This window comes from Raphanus sativus, chromosome 8 (assembly GCF_000801105.2).
Source record: "Raphanus sativus cultivar WK10039 chromosome 8, ASM80110v3, whole genome shotgun sequence".
Lineage (NCBI taxonomy): Eukaryota > Viridiplantae > Streptophyta > Magnoliopsida > Brassicales > Brassicaceae > Raphanus > Raphanus sativus.
Window position 1 is genome coordinate 23,849,898 of NC_079518.1, and position 14,863 is coordinate 23,864,760.

Sequence of the window (14,863 nt, forward strand, 5' to 3'; positions counted from 1 at the left end):
TATAGGGGATGAGCAAATTAAGTAATTGCATTTAATCTATATCACCCAACTTCTTGTTGTCTCTGTTTAATACTAACAGAAAATAGTACACACAATATGATTAGTGATTAACATTATCCGATTAAACCATAAACAATGCTTGTTTGCAACAACACAGACAATGATCCAAGACCAGAACATTCTTAAAAGACAATTTTCCACATATTTCTTCATATAAAATTACCACTTTACCCTTTACGCTATTTCCAAATCTCGACGCATCGAACTTTGATATATATTAAATTTAATTACAGAGCAGACATCGGAACCAGACAGTGTCCCTCTTTCCTCGCCGATCTCTCTCTCTGTCTTCCTCTTCTCCGATCTCAATCAGAAAACGCGTCTTTGATCTCTCTCTCTCTACACATTCGAAAGAAAACATCAAAGTCTCTGTTCTTACCGTCCTCAAATTCGCAATCTCCCACCAAACTTTTTTTCACGGTATCGCTTCATTCTCTTTCGATTTCGGTTGGATTTGAACGATACCCATCTCGTGATTCGATCTGGGTCCGCGTCAAAATGTTGAATTTTCAACTCTAGAAGATTGGATCATCCTCTCTGTTCTTGCATTTATTTAGAAAAGCTTCTTCCTTTTGCATGATGGGTTTAAATAAAAAGTACTTAAGGAGCTAAGAGATTGATAGATAGATGAACAATGAGTAGTTTCACAAAGAGCACATCGTTCAATAGAAGAGCATTGAGTTCTTTAGCTGTAGAGAGCCCAAGGAGCACCTCTTCAACCGCCTTCACCAGTCCCGTTGGCTCAGCTTTCGCTAGCCCGAGAACATTCGGTGGAAGTCCACGTCCGTATACAAACCGGTTAAAAGAGATCTCGTACTTGTTCCAGGTTCTTATCGTCGCGGGAACACTTGTCTCGTTTCTCGTGATCATAGCTGGTGGTTATCTCTACGTTGTTCCTAGCCTCGGTTACAACGGTGCGTTGCAGTTTAACAACACCAGCTCTGTTGTTGCAACGGAGGGTAAGGAGTGTGACGTATTCGATGGGAACTGGGTGGTTGATGATAGCTACCCTTTGTATAACGCCTCTGAATGTCCGTTTGTGGAGAAAGGGTTTAACTGTCTAGGAAACGGGCGTGAGCACGATGAGTATTTGAAGTGGAGGTGGAAGCCTAAGCATTGTAACGTCCCGAGGTTCCGAGTGGGTGACGTGTTGGAGAGGTTGAGAGGGAAAAGGATAGTCTTTGTTGGGGATTCGATGAGTAGGACGCAGTGGGAGTCTTTGATATGTATGTTGATGACGGGTTTGGATGATAAGAGGAGTGTTTATGAAGTGAATGGGAATAATATAACGAAGAGGATACGGTTCTTGGGTGTGAGGTTTGGTTCTTTTAACTTTACGGTTGAGTTCTACAGATCGGTTTTCTTGGTTCAGCCAGGGAAGCTGTTGCGTTGGCACGCGCCGAAACGTGTTAAGTCCACGTTGAAGTTGGATGTTTTGGATGTGATTAACCATGAGTGGAGCTCTGCGGATTATCTTGTTTTCAATACTGGTCAATGGTGGGTGCCTGGGAAGCTTTTTGAGACGTAGGTGTATTGGCCATAACCCTTTATATAATACTCATGTCTCACACATACCTTTCTCCTGTTTCTAACTGTGTGTTTTTGGAACATCAGTGGTTGTTACTTTCAGGTTGGGAACTCATTGAGGCTCGGAATGTCGATTCCTGCAGCTTATAGAGTAGCGTTGGAGACATGGGCATCATGGATAGAGACTAAGATTGATCCAAACAAAACTCGTGTCTTGTTTCGGACCTTTGAGCCATCTCACTGGAGGTACAAATAAACAGAAACTTCCTTAGCTTTTACTCGTTCTTGTTCTGCCTTTTCTTTAGATTGAAGTTTGGTGTTATTGTGTAGTGATCATAGATCATGTAATGTGACAAAGTATCCAACCCCGGATACTCAAGGAAGAGACAAAAGCATATTCTCTGAAATGATCAAAGAAGTGGTCAAGAACATGACGGTTCCTGTATCGGTTTTGGATGTAACTTCGATGTCAGCGTTTAGAAGCGATGGTCATGTGGGTTTATGGAGTGATAACCCGTTGGTACCTGATTGTAGTCACTGGTGTCTACCTGGAGTTCCTGATATCTGGAATGAAATCTTGCTCTTCTTCCTTTTTAGACAGCAAGTAACTTTCTTTCTTTTTGCTTTGCTTCTCTAACACAACAGTTTTCTTTATGTCTGAATGTTTTGTTTACTTGGTTTGCAGGTTCAGTGATATGGATTAACTGCATGTTTTTGCAACATAACACGATAGAAAAAAAAGAAAAAGATTAACGACCCTTGAAGATTTTATCTCGGAGCTAATTGCTTCTGTGTTCTTCTGGGACCTAAAGACTTGGGGGTCACAAAGTGATTCTTAAATTCATTCTTTTATTGTTTCTTCCACGTTCTTCTTCTTTTGTATTATCGATTCAAAGAGAGTGAGTGGACCTTATGGTATAAAATGATTTCATTACTATCTGTGACTGGATTTAAAGCAGTTTTCTTGGTGCTAATAGCATTTTCAACCTTCCATTTTCCACTTCAAACTCTATTTTCAAATCATTGTTTTCCAAGTCCATTCCATTTTAAAAGGTTGACTAGATTTTGATCTTTCAAGAATTATTTTCAAAATAAACCAATGATATAAATTGTATCTTTGAATGTTTAACTACATTTAAATGCTACATATAAAGTGTTATACAGTTTATACTAGATGTTTTTCTGCACCATGTGCAGTGATAAATTTTTATAAAAATTAAATTATAATTAAATTTCAGTTTATTAATATTATATATTTTATTATTTTGATCAATAATTAATATAAATATCATTTAATTAAGCATACAATTAAGAGAAAATAATTATGTTTATTTTAAATTATATTTAAGAATATATATGTATATATTTAAATAGAATCTTAGATAATTTTTTTTATTATTTTTTTGGTTAAATGTATTAAATAACTTGTAAAAAATTACTAAAAATCATATAAAATTGTATAGTTATCAAAAATTAAAACTAAACAACATTTATAAAATTTGTAGATATCTAAAAGAAACTAATGATATTACGATTAAAAATTTATACTTTTTAAAAAAATGCACAAAATTTTGAAAGTTTTAGATAAGAAAAATTGTATAATTATAAAAGTAAAATTAATTATATTTCGAAATTCAAAATGTCATATTTGAATATATTTATTTTAGTGATGATTTATGAGTTATTAACATATTCTAAAAAATCCAAAATATATATCAGCATTAAATGTAATTATCCATCTCATATTTGACATGTGATCAATCTTAATAGCCATTTCCTATTATTTAAGAATATATATGTATATATTTAAAATTAGAATCTTAGATAATTTTTTTATCTATTTCTTTTGGTTAAATGTATTAAATCAACTTGTACAAAATTACTAAAATCATATAAAAATTGTACAGTTACCAAAAATTAAAACTAAACAACACTTATAAAATCTGTAGATATCTAAAAGAAACTAATGATATTACAATTAGAAATTTATAATTTTTTTTAAAATGCAGAAAATTTTGAAAATTTTAGATAACAAAAATTGTATAACTATAAAAGTAAAATTAATTAATATTTCGAAATTCAAAAATGTCATATTTGAATATATTTATTTTAGTGATGATTTATGAGTTATTAACATATTCTAAAAAAATTCCAAAATATATATCAGCATTAAATGTAATTATCCATCTCATATTTGACATGTCATCAATTTTAATAGCCATGTCATATTATTTAAGAATATATATGTATATATTTAAAATTAGAATCTTAGATAAATTTTTTATCTATTTCTTTTGGTTAAATGTATTAAATCAACTTGTACAAATTACTAAAATCATATAAAAATTGTATAGTTATCAAAAATTTAAACTAAACAACACTTATAAAATCTGTAGATATCTAAAAGAAACTAATGATATTACAATTAGAAATTTATATTTTTTTTTTAAAATGCAGAAAATTTTGAAAATTTTAGATAACAAAAATTGTATAACTATAAAAGTAAAATTAATTAATATTTCCAAATTCAAAATATCATATTTGAATATATTTATTTCAGTGATGATTTATGAGTTATTAACATTTTCTAAAGAGTTTTCCAAAAATATAAATCAACATTAAATATAATATATGATTTATTGCCACATTCTAAAAAGTTTTCCAAAAATATATATATCAACATTAAATGTAATTGTCCATGTCATATTTAACATATGACATGTCATCAATCTTGATAGCCATGTCATATTTTTTTTTGTAAAAACGATTGTAGAGATGACATGTGGCAAATCACTTTGCAAATAATGTCTAGGGGATTCAGTTTTAAAACCAGATCCGAACATGCGGTTAAACCGACAAAACAAGTGACTTTATATATATATATATGTAATCTGGTTTGTTTTTTTTTTAAAACTCATCATTTAAAAATTTTATAAAACCAAGCCAAAAAAGCCTTAAAATCTAGGATCCGGTTATTAGTTGAACCGATGGATGACCTATTATATAATACAACTTTGACTTAAAATGTAATATTTTAAAATATTTTAATTCATGAATGGTGAATATATTATGAATGGGATGCTTCAGTTTCACAAAAGTTTGTCATACACATTTTTAGTCAAACTAATTTATCATTTTGTTGTAAACGTAATGAAACAACTAGATTTTGACCCGCGCTTTTAAAGCGCGGGTTATTTTCCTTTATTTTTTTTTAAATTTACAAATATTTAGTAAATGTCATATTTTCATATATTTGTTTTTTATAAAAGACTTAAACTTTTTATCTTTCTTTATCGTGTTTCATTTTAAATGAGTATAGGTCTGAGCACAATATCCGAACCCGAAGAACCAACCTGAACCGACCCGAAAATCAGGGTCACGAACCGATCAGACCCCGGGTAAATATCCGAATGAGTTCTAAATTGCTATATCCGAAGAACCGGTCCCGAACCCAACCCGAACCGAGAACTAAATGAGTACCCGAAGATATCTGAAATGTGAATATATATCTAAAAACATATGTTATAAATTTATTTATAATTATTTTAATATTTTAAATTAATATTATAAATTAACTATAGTAGTTATTTTTAGTATTTTGAGTATTTTTGGATAAAATATGATAATTTGGATAAAAAATTTACCCAAAAGACTGTATATAATGGATATTTTTGGTTTCTTTTGGTTACTTTTGAGTAATTTGGATACAAAAATTTGAACTGAATCGGATACTTTGGTTACTTTGAGTATAAATCACCGAACCCGTTTTAGATACTTTGGTTATTTGGTTATTTTCAGGTTTTATGCATGAGAACCGAATCCACCCGGACCCGGAAAGACCTGACTCGAACCGGATCCAAAATTTTATAATACCCGAATGGGGTTTAATTTCAAAACCCGAAAAACCCGATACCCGAAAGAACCGATTCGTACCCGAATAAATACCCGAACGTCCAGATCTAATGAGTATTTATGTTTAGAAAATTAAACTTTATTTTTAATGAATTAATTAAGTTGGTATAACTCTAATAAATTAATTTTATTATGTGGTTAATTTTTTTAATAAAAAAAATATATACTTTTAGTAAAGATTATACTTTTCAATGAAAATATTCATTTTTTATGATGCTTAAATTATATTAAAAAGAAAAAACATAATAATTAAGTGATTAATTTTTGTTCACTACACAAAATATTAAGAATGATTGAAAATAAATTATTTGAACTTGGAAAAAAAAAAGAATTGGATCTGATTTTTTAATCGGCCCAAATGGCCCAAAAGAGATGATGTGGGCAGTGGGCTGGATCCAAAAAATGACCCAATATAGATTTGTTATTAATATTACTTGATTACCCTTAATGAAATATGCAATGTTATTAAAGAAAAGGGTATTTTTAGTAAAAAGACCAATAGGATCATGCTTTAATAGTATAGATATTTAAGAGGATGTATACTAAAATAGAAATACATTTCAGCATTAGCGATTTTTATAGGTTTCTATTATTTAGTGATTTAAGTTCGAAATAAATATAATTTTTTTATATTTAGTTTACTTTTATTGCTCACATGTTATTATATTTTTTATGTTTTTTTGGTCTCTTTTAAATTTTAAATTTAATTTAATTATACATATTAGACATTTAAATATTTAATAATTTTAATTTTGTTACATATTTTTATTATATAACTAATAATATTTTTTTATTATTACATGTCAACACACGCTTTAAAGCGATATATTAATTTTATTAAAAAACTTATTTACTGAAAATTAGAAATCTTATACATATGTATTTTATAAAAAAATTGTTTTTAAGGTACATATAATTAAAATTAAATTTACATGAAGAAAAGTTTATGAAAATAAGATAATTCATTTATACAACCCGCTTCGTATCAATTTTATATATATTTTAAAACCATAAATTATAGAGAAAAATTATTTTAATTTTTATATTGGTTTAAATATATTTTTTATTATTTTTCATCCTTAATATATAAATTAACTCTTATCATTTTACATGTCTCATACTTGATAAATATATTAAATTATTTTTAATATTCTAATTTATATATATATATATATATATATATATATTATATATATGCTAAAATATATTATTTTAATATTTGTTTTGGTAAGTTGAAGTATGCCATAAAATTCATGAATAAATTTTATTCTGTTATTTTATAATATATAAAATAGTTCATAAATAGATTAGATTACTTTATATTTATTAATTTGGGTAGTAGTTTAATTATGAATATAATTTAGGTATATATAAATATTATTGAAAAGTTTTTCTTATTATATAAATTATTGTTTTTTAATTATAGTTAATATTAGTTACGAGTTCTTCATCCTCCATTTAATTGACGAAGGAAGGAAAAAAATACATCGTGCTGGTGAGAGAGGATGCGTGTTGACCCAATTTGTAGATGGTATGATGAACTTAGCATTTAGCGTTGATGCTAGAGGATTGGTTCACAACTACCCTGCTTTTACTCGTCAACATGTTGATCAGATGTCTCAAATAGTCAATAGTTGGGAACTCACATGCCATTGGGCTTACGAAAAACCTCCCATGTTTCTATATGTGGCCCAAAGGATAGATCCTAATGTGTCAAATGATTGCTGGTGCTCCAAAATAGACGAACCAATGTTTGTAGTCTCCCTAAATGGATCAAGATCACGGTGGAAATGCGATTGTTGTTTTTGGAATTGTGCAGCCTGGGACTTCTGCGATGCCATGCACTTGACTGCTCGTAACTCGCCGACTGAAGATTAATTGTGTTTTTATGACATAGAAGTTTTATCAACTTTTACTAAATTTCTGTAAATTATTCTTCACATTATGTAATTTCTCTAGTTATATCTATAAACTATTTTTTTATTTGAACTTCAATAAATATATAATAACAACATATGTGTCCAAACAATAACATAATAAGAAATTTCACATCTAAACTGAGACTTAGTTCAATTTAGAATAACTTTGTATTAGATATAGTGTATACTTGTTGAAGTTTTATTACGTTATACAGTTACACCAAGGTTTACCTGCACACCAAGTCTTACTAAGTTTTCGGAAGTTATGGAGAAAGAAATCCGAATTTTATGGATCGGTTATAGATGGTCAACGAAATGACCCTGGTTGGGTTGTAGTTATGCAAGTTTCTATTGGTTCCGTGGTCTTTTGATAATTTTCTGATTTAAATAAAGATTTATCTATTTTCCAGTTTCGGGCAGTTCGGGCAGGAGTATGCTAGAATCTTTTTTTCGGACAAGAGCACTGGAGCGTTTGACGCACCCGCTTCAATTTTATATATATTATAAAAATATAAATTATAGAGAAAAAGGTTATTCTAATTTTTTATATAATATAAGATTATTGGAGAAAGAAAAAACAAAGCCTGCGTTAAAGTTGGAGACACAGAAGACGGTAAAGTTGGCCCAGCCGAATACGATACTCCCTGGCGATATATATAAGAACAGCAGCAACGGTAGAATGATGTGAATCCTTAGCTAAAAAAATATATATTATAAAATGATGTGGGTCTCACTTTTTTTGGTTTTGGTGCCAAGAAAATTTCTTGAAATCTTTCGGTAAGGATCAATGTTCTGGTCGGAACGTCACTGTGCGCGGACTCCAAAGCCTCTGATTGGCCCTTTATTTTTTTTTTTTTTTAAAGTTAAAAAAAATAATAATAAACTAATATAAAAAAACTTGGTTATCAAGCCAACCCTGATACTCTGTTGCTGCTGCTGCTCTAAGAGAGGCATAAGGCAGATCGCTAACCCTAAATTTAAAAAAAAATGTCAGAAAAGGTGTTGCCCGAGGAGAACCAAATCCTTATCCTGGACGACGACGAAAACATCACTCCACCTTTGGTGATAAACAAAAGTAAGATCTCTCTATCTGAATTAGTCTATTAGATTTATTCTTAATCTAGGCGTCCAAAAATCGGACACAGAATAAAAGATCTTTGCGTTATTGTATAGTTATTTTAAATCTTTCTGCCTCGTCATAATTGTTTATTCATTATTCGTTGGCAGCCCGTAAGACAGTCGTCTATTGGGACATGGTGGATTACCCGGTTCCTAAGGATGTCGATGTTGCTTCACTTCATTCCCGTATAGAATCGATTCTTCATGATTTGGGCTGTCAGGAGGTGTCTATCATGGCTTACGGTTACAAGAATTGGTTTTCGGATGAACTGAAACGTAAATTTATGGATGCCAAAATCTTTGTCGATTACTTACCCGAGGGTGAGTTAATTACTTTTTAATTTACTTCTATGTCTCCTCTTTATTTACTTATACATATTTACCATCCCAGGAGGTGATGACTTTGCGAGAATGACTTGGATATTAGTGGACATTACTTGTTTGCCAGTGCTATTTCCTAAACCAAATGTTATTGTACTCTCAAAACACATGGAAAAAGAGGCGGTTGGTTGTTTCCAGTTCATGTATATGAACGGTGTTGGTGTTCTCTTATCCAAAACTGAACCTGATTGGCTTCTTCCTGATGAAAGTTCAGCCTTTGAACTTACAAGCCTATTTGAGCATCTTGACTGTGAGAAACCGCAGAGAGAGGATACCCTTGCAAACTCTGTCGACCACCCTCTTGGTGAAAAGACAAATGTATCTTCTTGAAGTTTTATGTTAGTGTCTACTCTGTTTCGTCTTTGAACAGTTGTTACTTCTGGGTTTCTTCCAGATGTTAGCTATACTTTTGGGTATGATGAAATGAGATTTTGTTAAATTTAATACTTATGTTTTATTTTTCAATTGCAAGAGTAGATTTACGCTGGTTTGCTTCCGTAATTTTTATTTTCTTTAAAAATGAAGTTGTATAAGAAGTGTTGTAGGCACATAAATTTTATATGGAACTGTGATTATGAAGGGAAGCTTTAAAATACACTAGATTCAGATGGCGGGTATATATTTGTTTTTAGTTTAACTATTTACCAATTTAATTTTTATATTTATATTTTTAATCATATTTGTGTATACTATTTTTAGAAAATATTAGTAATAAGTTTTGACAATTGTATTGAATTTGTCATGTTGCATAACTATATACTTATACCCAGTTTTTGTTTAATCGGATCCGGACCTGCAGTTAATCTGATAAATCCAACAATCCGATTTGTAATTTTGTTGTGTTTTAGAAAAAAAATATTATTTAATAATCTGGTATAACTTAAAACTGGTTACTAGTTGAACTATTGATAGTAATTTTTAATTATTAACGCATATAATTTTTAATTGTATTAATAGAATCTGTTTGTATTCTACTTAGGAAGTTAGATTTTTTATTTTTTATAAAATAAATTATACAATCTTGTGGATCATGAATCTATTAACAAAGTTAATTTTTGTGATTTGACATTAGTTTATTTTTTGTTATCAATTATCTATTATAATATTATGTTATATATTAAGATTATTTTAGATTTAAAATTTAATTTTCTTATTCATATTAGAAATTAATAATACTTAAAGATTTTCAGTTTAGGATATAACTCGTAAACTGAAAATTTATATTGCTAGTTTAGGATATAACTCGTAAACACATAAGATGCTTCTAGATTTTGATCCGCACTTTCAAACCACGAGATTATTTTTGAAACATTTCAAAATTTATTTGATATAAATATGTATTCTTATACATTTAGATTTATTAATGAAACATTATATTGAGTATTTTAAAATCCGACCTGACCCGCAGTTCAACTGACAAATTATGTGGTCTCGTATGTAGTTCGGTTTAGTTTAAAAAAAATATTATTTAAAATCTATAAACAACTAAAATCCAGAATCGGGCTACCGGTTGAACTGATAGATGATCCAATATGCAATTCAGTTTGACTTAATTTATTATAGTCAAATATAATTTTCATCTTGTTGTAAGGATAATAGATCAATATTCGAGAGGATGCATATTAAAAATTAAATATATTTGAGCATCAACAATTTGTATATGTTTATTACAATTTAATGATTTTGTAAATATAATTTTCATTTATTTAGTTAGTTTACTTTTGTTATTCACATGTTATTAGATTTATTTATGTTTTGTTTATGACTAATTTTAAATTTTAAATTTAATTTTATTATTCTCATCAGAAATGTAAATATTTAGTAATTTTAATCTTTAAATATATTTATTATATACTGTATATATAATTATGTTTTACAACTAATTTAAACCATTGATCCATAATCTCTTGCATCGATTTAATGTAAATGTAATGTTTTATGATATAATTGTGTTAATATATTTGTTGAATTAGTTAATATTTGATAATTATACTACATGTGTTTGAATAACCGTAAAAATATACTCATAAAAATATCAAGTAACATGTTTCATCGTTTTTAAAATATTAATACTATCGAACTATTAATATTTTTATGTATTTAGTGAGGGTTTCGAAGAAATTGTTTTTTTTTTGCATTTGGATTAATATATAGTTGTATATATACGAACTAATAGACATATATAATTATTTATTACATTAATAAATAAAATATAATTTATTTTTATTGAAATTACATATTTATATAAATTAAATTCATTAGTTTAAAAAATAATAGATTATTTAGTTAGTTCCTTAATTTTAGGCATGATATATATTTAATTGCAATTAAATTAGATATATGAATATATGAATAAAAATAATGGGGAAGATAATTAAGTTATATGAAGAGAGATAATAGGACCAACCTAGACTTTTTTTACAGTCCAAAATGTAGTCGATAAATATTGTTCATATTTTAATAGTATTGATTGGCAAGTGTTTTAAAAGTACTGTAAAATCTTTCAACGCCATAATTATTGGGGTAATTTGCGAGATGACTAAGTTTGTAAAGATAATTGAGTGGATGACTATGATGTTGACACAATTAAGTAACTATCAATTGAATCTTAATTTATCTGGTTCTACCCTCAAGTCAAACCAGTTTTCAATTATAAAGAAAAATATGTCAAAGGGAAGAAATAAGGTCACTTGCCAATTTAATCCATCAAAGAAATTTAATAATGAATAATTATTATTTACAAGCACATTACGTGAAAGAACTCATGTCACAGATTATTTTATAACATATTTATTTACTATATGCAGTAAAATAATCAGATAGATATGAGTTGACCAAAATAATATAAGGTGATAATTGAGGCCACATCAGACTCATATAAATCACATACGGTTCATAGCACTATATTACATGGTGGATATAGTATAATACGTTTACATTGTACATATAAACCATATACGGTTCATAGTACTAGTACAAGTAATGGAGTAATGAGGGTGGGTTAGTGAAACCCCTTTCCATATGATAACACTAAACCCTAATCTAGAAATATCAACCCACATCCAAGATATAAACAGTTTTCCCGTTTTCAAATAATGACATTCACCAGGTTTATAATACTATACTACATGGTGGATTTAGTTTATTACTTGTATAGTGTAAGGGAACTAAACTTTAGTACTCGTTCAATAATTCAAGGGACTTTAGTGAAACTCTCACCCAGATGATAACACTAAACCCTAACCCGGAAATGTCAACCCACATCCGAGATATAAACAGCTTCCACCGTTTTCAAATAATGACATTCACCAAGTTCATAATACTATACTACATGGTGGATATAGTATAGTACTTGTATAGTGTACGGGAACTACACTTTAGTACTCGTTCAATAATTCAAGGGACTTTAGTGAAACTCTCACCCAGATGATAACACTAAACCCTAACCCGGAAATGTCAACCCACATCTGAGATATAAACAGCTTCCACCGTTTTCAAATAATGACATTCACCAGATTCATAATACTATACTACATGGTGGATATAGTATAGTACTTGTATAGTGTACGTGAACTAAACTTTAGTACTCGTTCAATAATTCAAGAGACTTTGGTGAAACTCTCACCCAGATGATAACACTAAACCCTAACCCGGAAATGTCAACCCACATCTGAGATATAAACAGCTTCACCCTTTTCAAATAATGACATTCACCAGATTCATAATACTATACTACATGGTGGATATAGTATAGTACTTGTATAGTGTACGTGAACTAAACTTTAGTGCTCGTTCAATAATTCAAGAGACTTTGGTGAAACTCTCACCCAGATGATAACACTAAACCCTAACCCGGAAATGTCAACCCACATCTGAGATATAAACAGCTTCCACCCTTTTCAAATAATGACATTCACCAGGTTCATAATACTATACTACATAATGGATATAGTATAGTACTTGTATAGTATACATAGAACTAAACTTTAGTACTTGTATTAATGAACCCGACGAAAAAGAGACATGTTGAAATTGAAGACCACGATATATTGTTCATTTTCACATAAATAATATAAAAATACAAGAGTGAGCGGAGATTATTTAAAATAGTATAGTAATCGTACATAAATAGTAATCTAAAAAATATAGTAACCTTACATACATACTATATTTTATTTATCGGATATAGTATAGTCGGCGAGTTCATCTTCTTCACATCTTCCTCTGTTTCGGACATGGCGATCCTATGTTTCAGACATGGTGATCTTCTGTTTCAGACATGGTGATGAATGCATTCACTGTTCTGAGGTAACTATTCTTCACCATACTATAACAATGCGACATACCATGACAATTTAAACAAATAATAAGAAAAAATTCAAGATTGACAAAATTTTAAAAAATCAAAACAGAAATTGCGACGTCACCTGTTGGTCCTATGGTGCCATCTTTTCCTCCAAACTCAATTCCGCAAGCTCAGAATCTTTGCTCCTTCCTCACCTTGAGAAGAAGGTATGTTTGTTTCGTAGATCTAAGTTGGTGTTTTTGCTCACCGTGTACGCCGTCACCGTTGCTTTTCTTTACCATAATTGGTTGTTCTTTTTGTGAGAAAAAATCAATTCAAAAACAAATCTGGGAAGAAAACTTCAATTTTTGCAAAGTCACCAAAATCAGATACGTATGAGAGAGAGAGTGTGGTTTTCTAAGAGCCACAAGTTATTTTTCATTATTATTATTATTAATCTTTATTTTTCTTCTTGCAGGTTTCACCGGTGGTTTATGAGGGTAATATAGCTATTTTTTATAATGTCTGAGTCATGTATTATGAGTTAGGTATTTTAGATATAGAATTAATTTACTTTTGTTTGATGGCTGTACAATGCAATTTCCCATAATTATTTCGGAAGCTCTACACTCTACAGTTTGTTTTTTCTATTTGTTTTTGGCCTAGAAAGTAAAATAATCAGATCACTTTTTTTTTCCTCAAGTCATTAAATCCTTTTAGACCTGCAGTCTCTTGCCGCAGAATATTGTCACAGCAAAAAAAAAAAGAATGACAGTTTTATTTAGTTCTTCAAAAAATAAAAAGTAAACTTACTTCAAAAACGTTGACAAAAAAAAAAACTTACTCCAAAATGGGATAATTACATTTATTCCTCCTATCTTTATTTGTTACTCCCCTAGTAATTTCCTGGAACTAAACCATTGTACTGAAATGAAATTGTTTACAAAAAGAAACAATCTTTATTTGTTACTCTATTTTTAAACCATAGAATCGAAATGGAGTTTATCTTCTTTTTTTTTAAATGAAACTATACGTTGGATCATTCTTCAAAACACAATTCTTCTCCAAAATTTGAATATGCTAAAAGCCTAAAATGAAAATGGACACTTGACATGTATATCATGTAATTGAGGTATTTTAATATGTTGTAGTTAGAGATGGCAATTGGGTTTTTCCGTCCCGTCCTGTCCCGAACCGCTGCGGATTCGACTTCTGGCGGTACACGGCGGGCCTGTCCCGCGCGGGATGCGGTCCTCAAACTAGCTGCCCAATCCTGTACCTCGAAATATGCAGGCCTTCGCGGGCCGTCCCGCGGGACATCGAATATAACATTGCTTATTTCTACATGCACAAACAAACATAGACATGAATTGATTTTTATCTTGCACATGATCGAGTATACTCTTACAAGATCAATACATTAAGCTTATACAAAACAAATGTATTTATTATCATTTATGATGGTTTGAAGAAGCTCTACCAGTGCAGATTAGAGGCTCTTGGGAGACCGGAAGCATCATCGACACTGAAACCACCATCAATGGAGTTCCATAGTCTCTCTCTCTCTCTCTCTCTCTCTCTCTCTCTCTCTCTCTCTCTCTCTCTCTCTCTCTCTCTCTCTCTCTCTCTCTCTCTCTCTCTCTCTCTCTCTCTCTCTCTC

General features: G+C 30.0%; 2 protein-coding genes across 2 annotated transcripts; both read left to right on the top strand.

Moving 5' to 3' along the window:
• The first annotated feature begins 288 nt into the window (after positions 1–288).
• Positions 289–2,545, top strand: LOC108819279 (protein trichome berefringence-like 7). The gene is made up of 4 exons (XM_018592283.2): positions 289–1,584; positions 1,675–1,833; positions 1,918–2,191; positions 2,273–2,545. Exons 1-4 carry the CDS (start codon positions 695–697, stop codon positions 2,279–2,281), a joined length of 1,332 nt encoding a protein of 443 aa, XP_018447785.1. The 5' UTR covers positions 289–694; the 3' UTR covers positions 2,282–2,545.
• Positions 2,546–8,329: 5,784 nt separating this feature from the next.
• LOC108821266 (uncharacterized) lies at positions 8,330–9,406 on the top strand. Its single transcript, XM_018594315.2, has 3 exons — positions 8,330–8,493; positions 8,646–8,858; positions 8,929–9,406. The coding sequence occupies exons 1-3, from the start codon at positions 8,406–8,408 to the stop codon at positions 9,246–9,248; spliced, it is 621 nt and encodes a 206-aa protein (XP_018449817.1). The 5' UTR covers positions 8,330–8,405; the 3' UTR covers positions 9,249–9,406.
• The last annotated feature ends 5,457 nt before the right edge of the window (positions 9,407–14,863 follow it).

Excerpts from the sequence above, each read along its gene's own strand:
- LOC108819279 (XM_018592283.2), top strand. The coding sequence starts at position 695 with ATGAGTAGTTTCACAAAGAGCACATCGTTCAATAGAAGAGCATTGAGT. Across the intron at positions 1,585-1,674 it reads CCTGGGAAGCTTTTTGAGAC|TGGTTGTTACTTTCAGGTTG; the intron begins GTAGGTGTATTG and ends TTGGAACATCAG. Across the intron at positions 1,834-1,917 it reads TTTGAGCCATCTCACTGGAG|TGATCATAGATCATGTAATG; the intron begins GTACAAATAAAC and ends GTTATTGTGTAG.
- LOC108821266 (XM_018594315.2), top strand. The coding sequence starts at position 8,406 with ATGTCAGAAAAGGTGTTGCCCGAGGAGAACCAAATCCTTATCCTGGAC. Across the intron at positions 8,494-8,645 it reads ACCTTTGGTGATAAACAAAA|CCCGTAAGACAGTCGTCTAT; the intron begins GTAAGATCTCTC and ends ATTCGTTGGCAG. Across the intron at positions 8,859-8,928 it reads TGTCGATTACTTACCCGAGG|GAGGTGATGACTTTGCGAGA; the intron begins GTGAGTTAATTA and ends TTACCATCCCAG.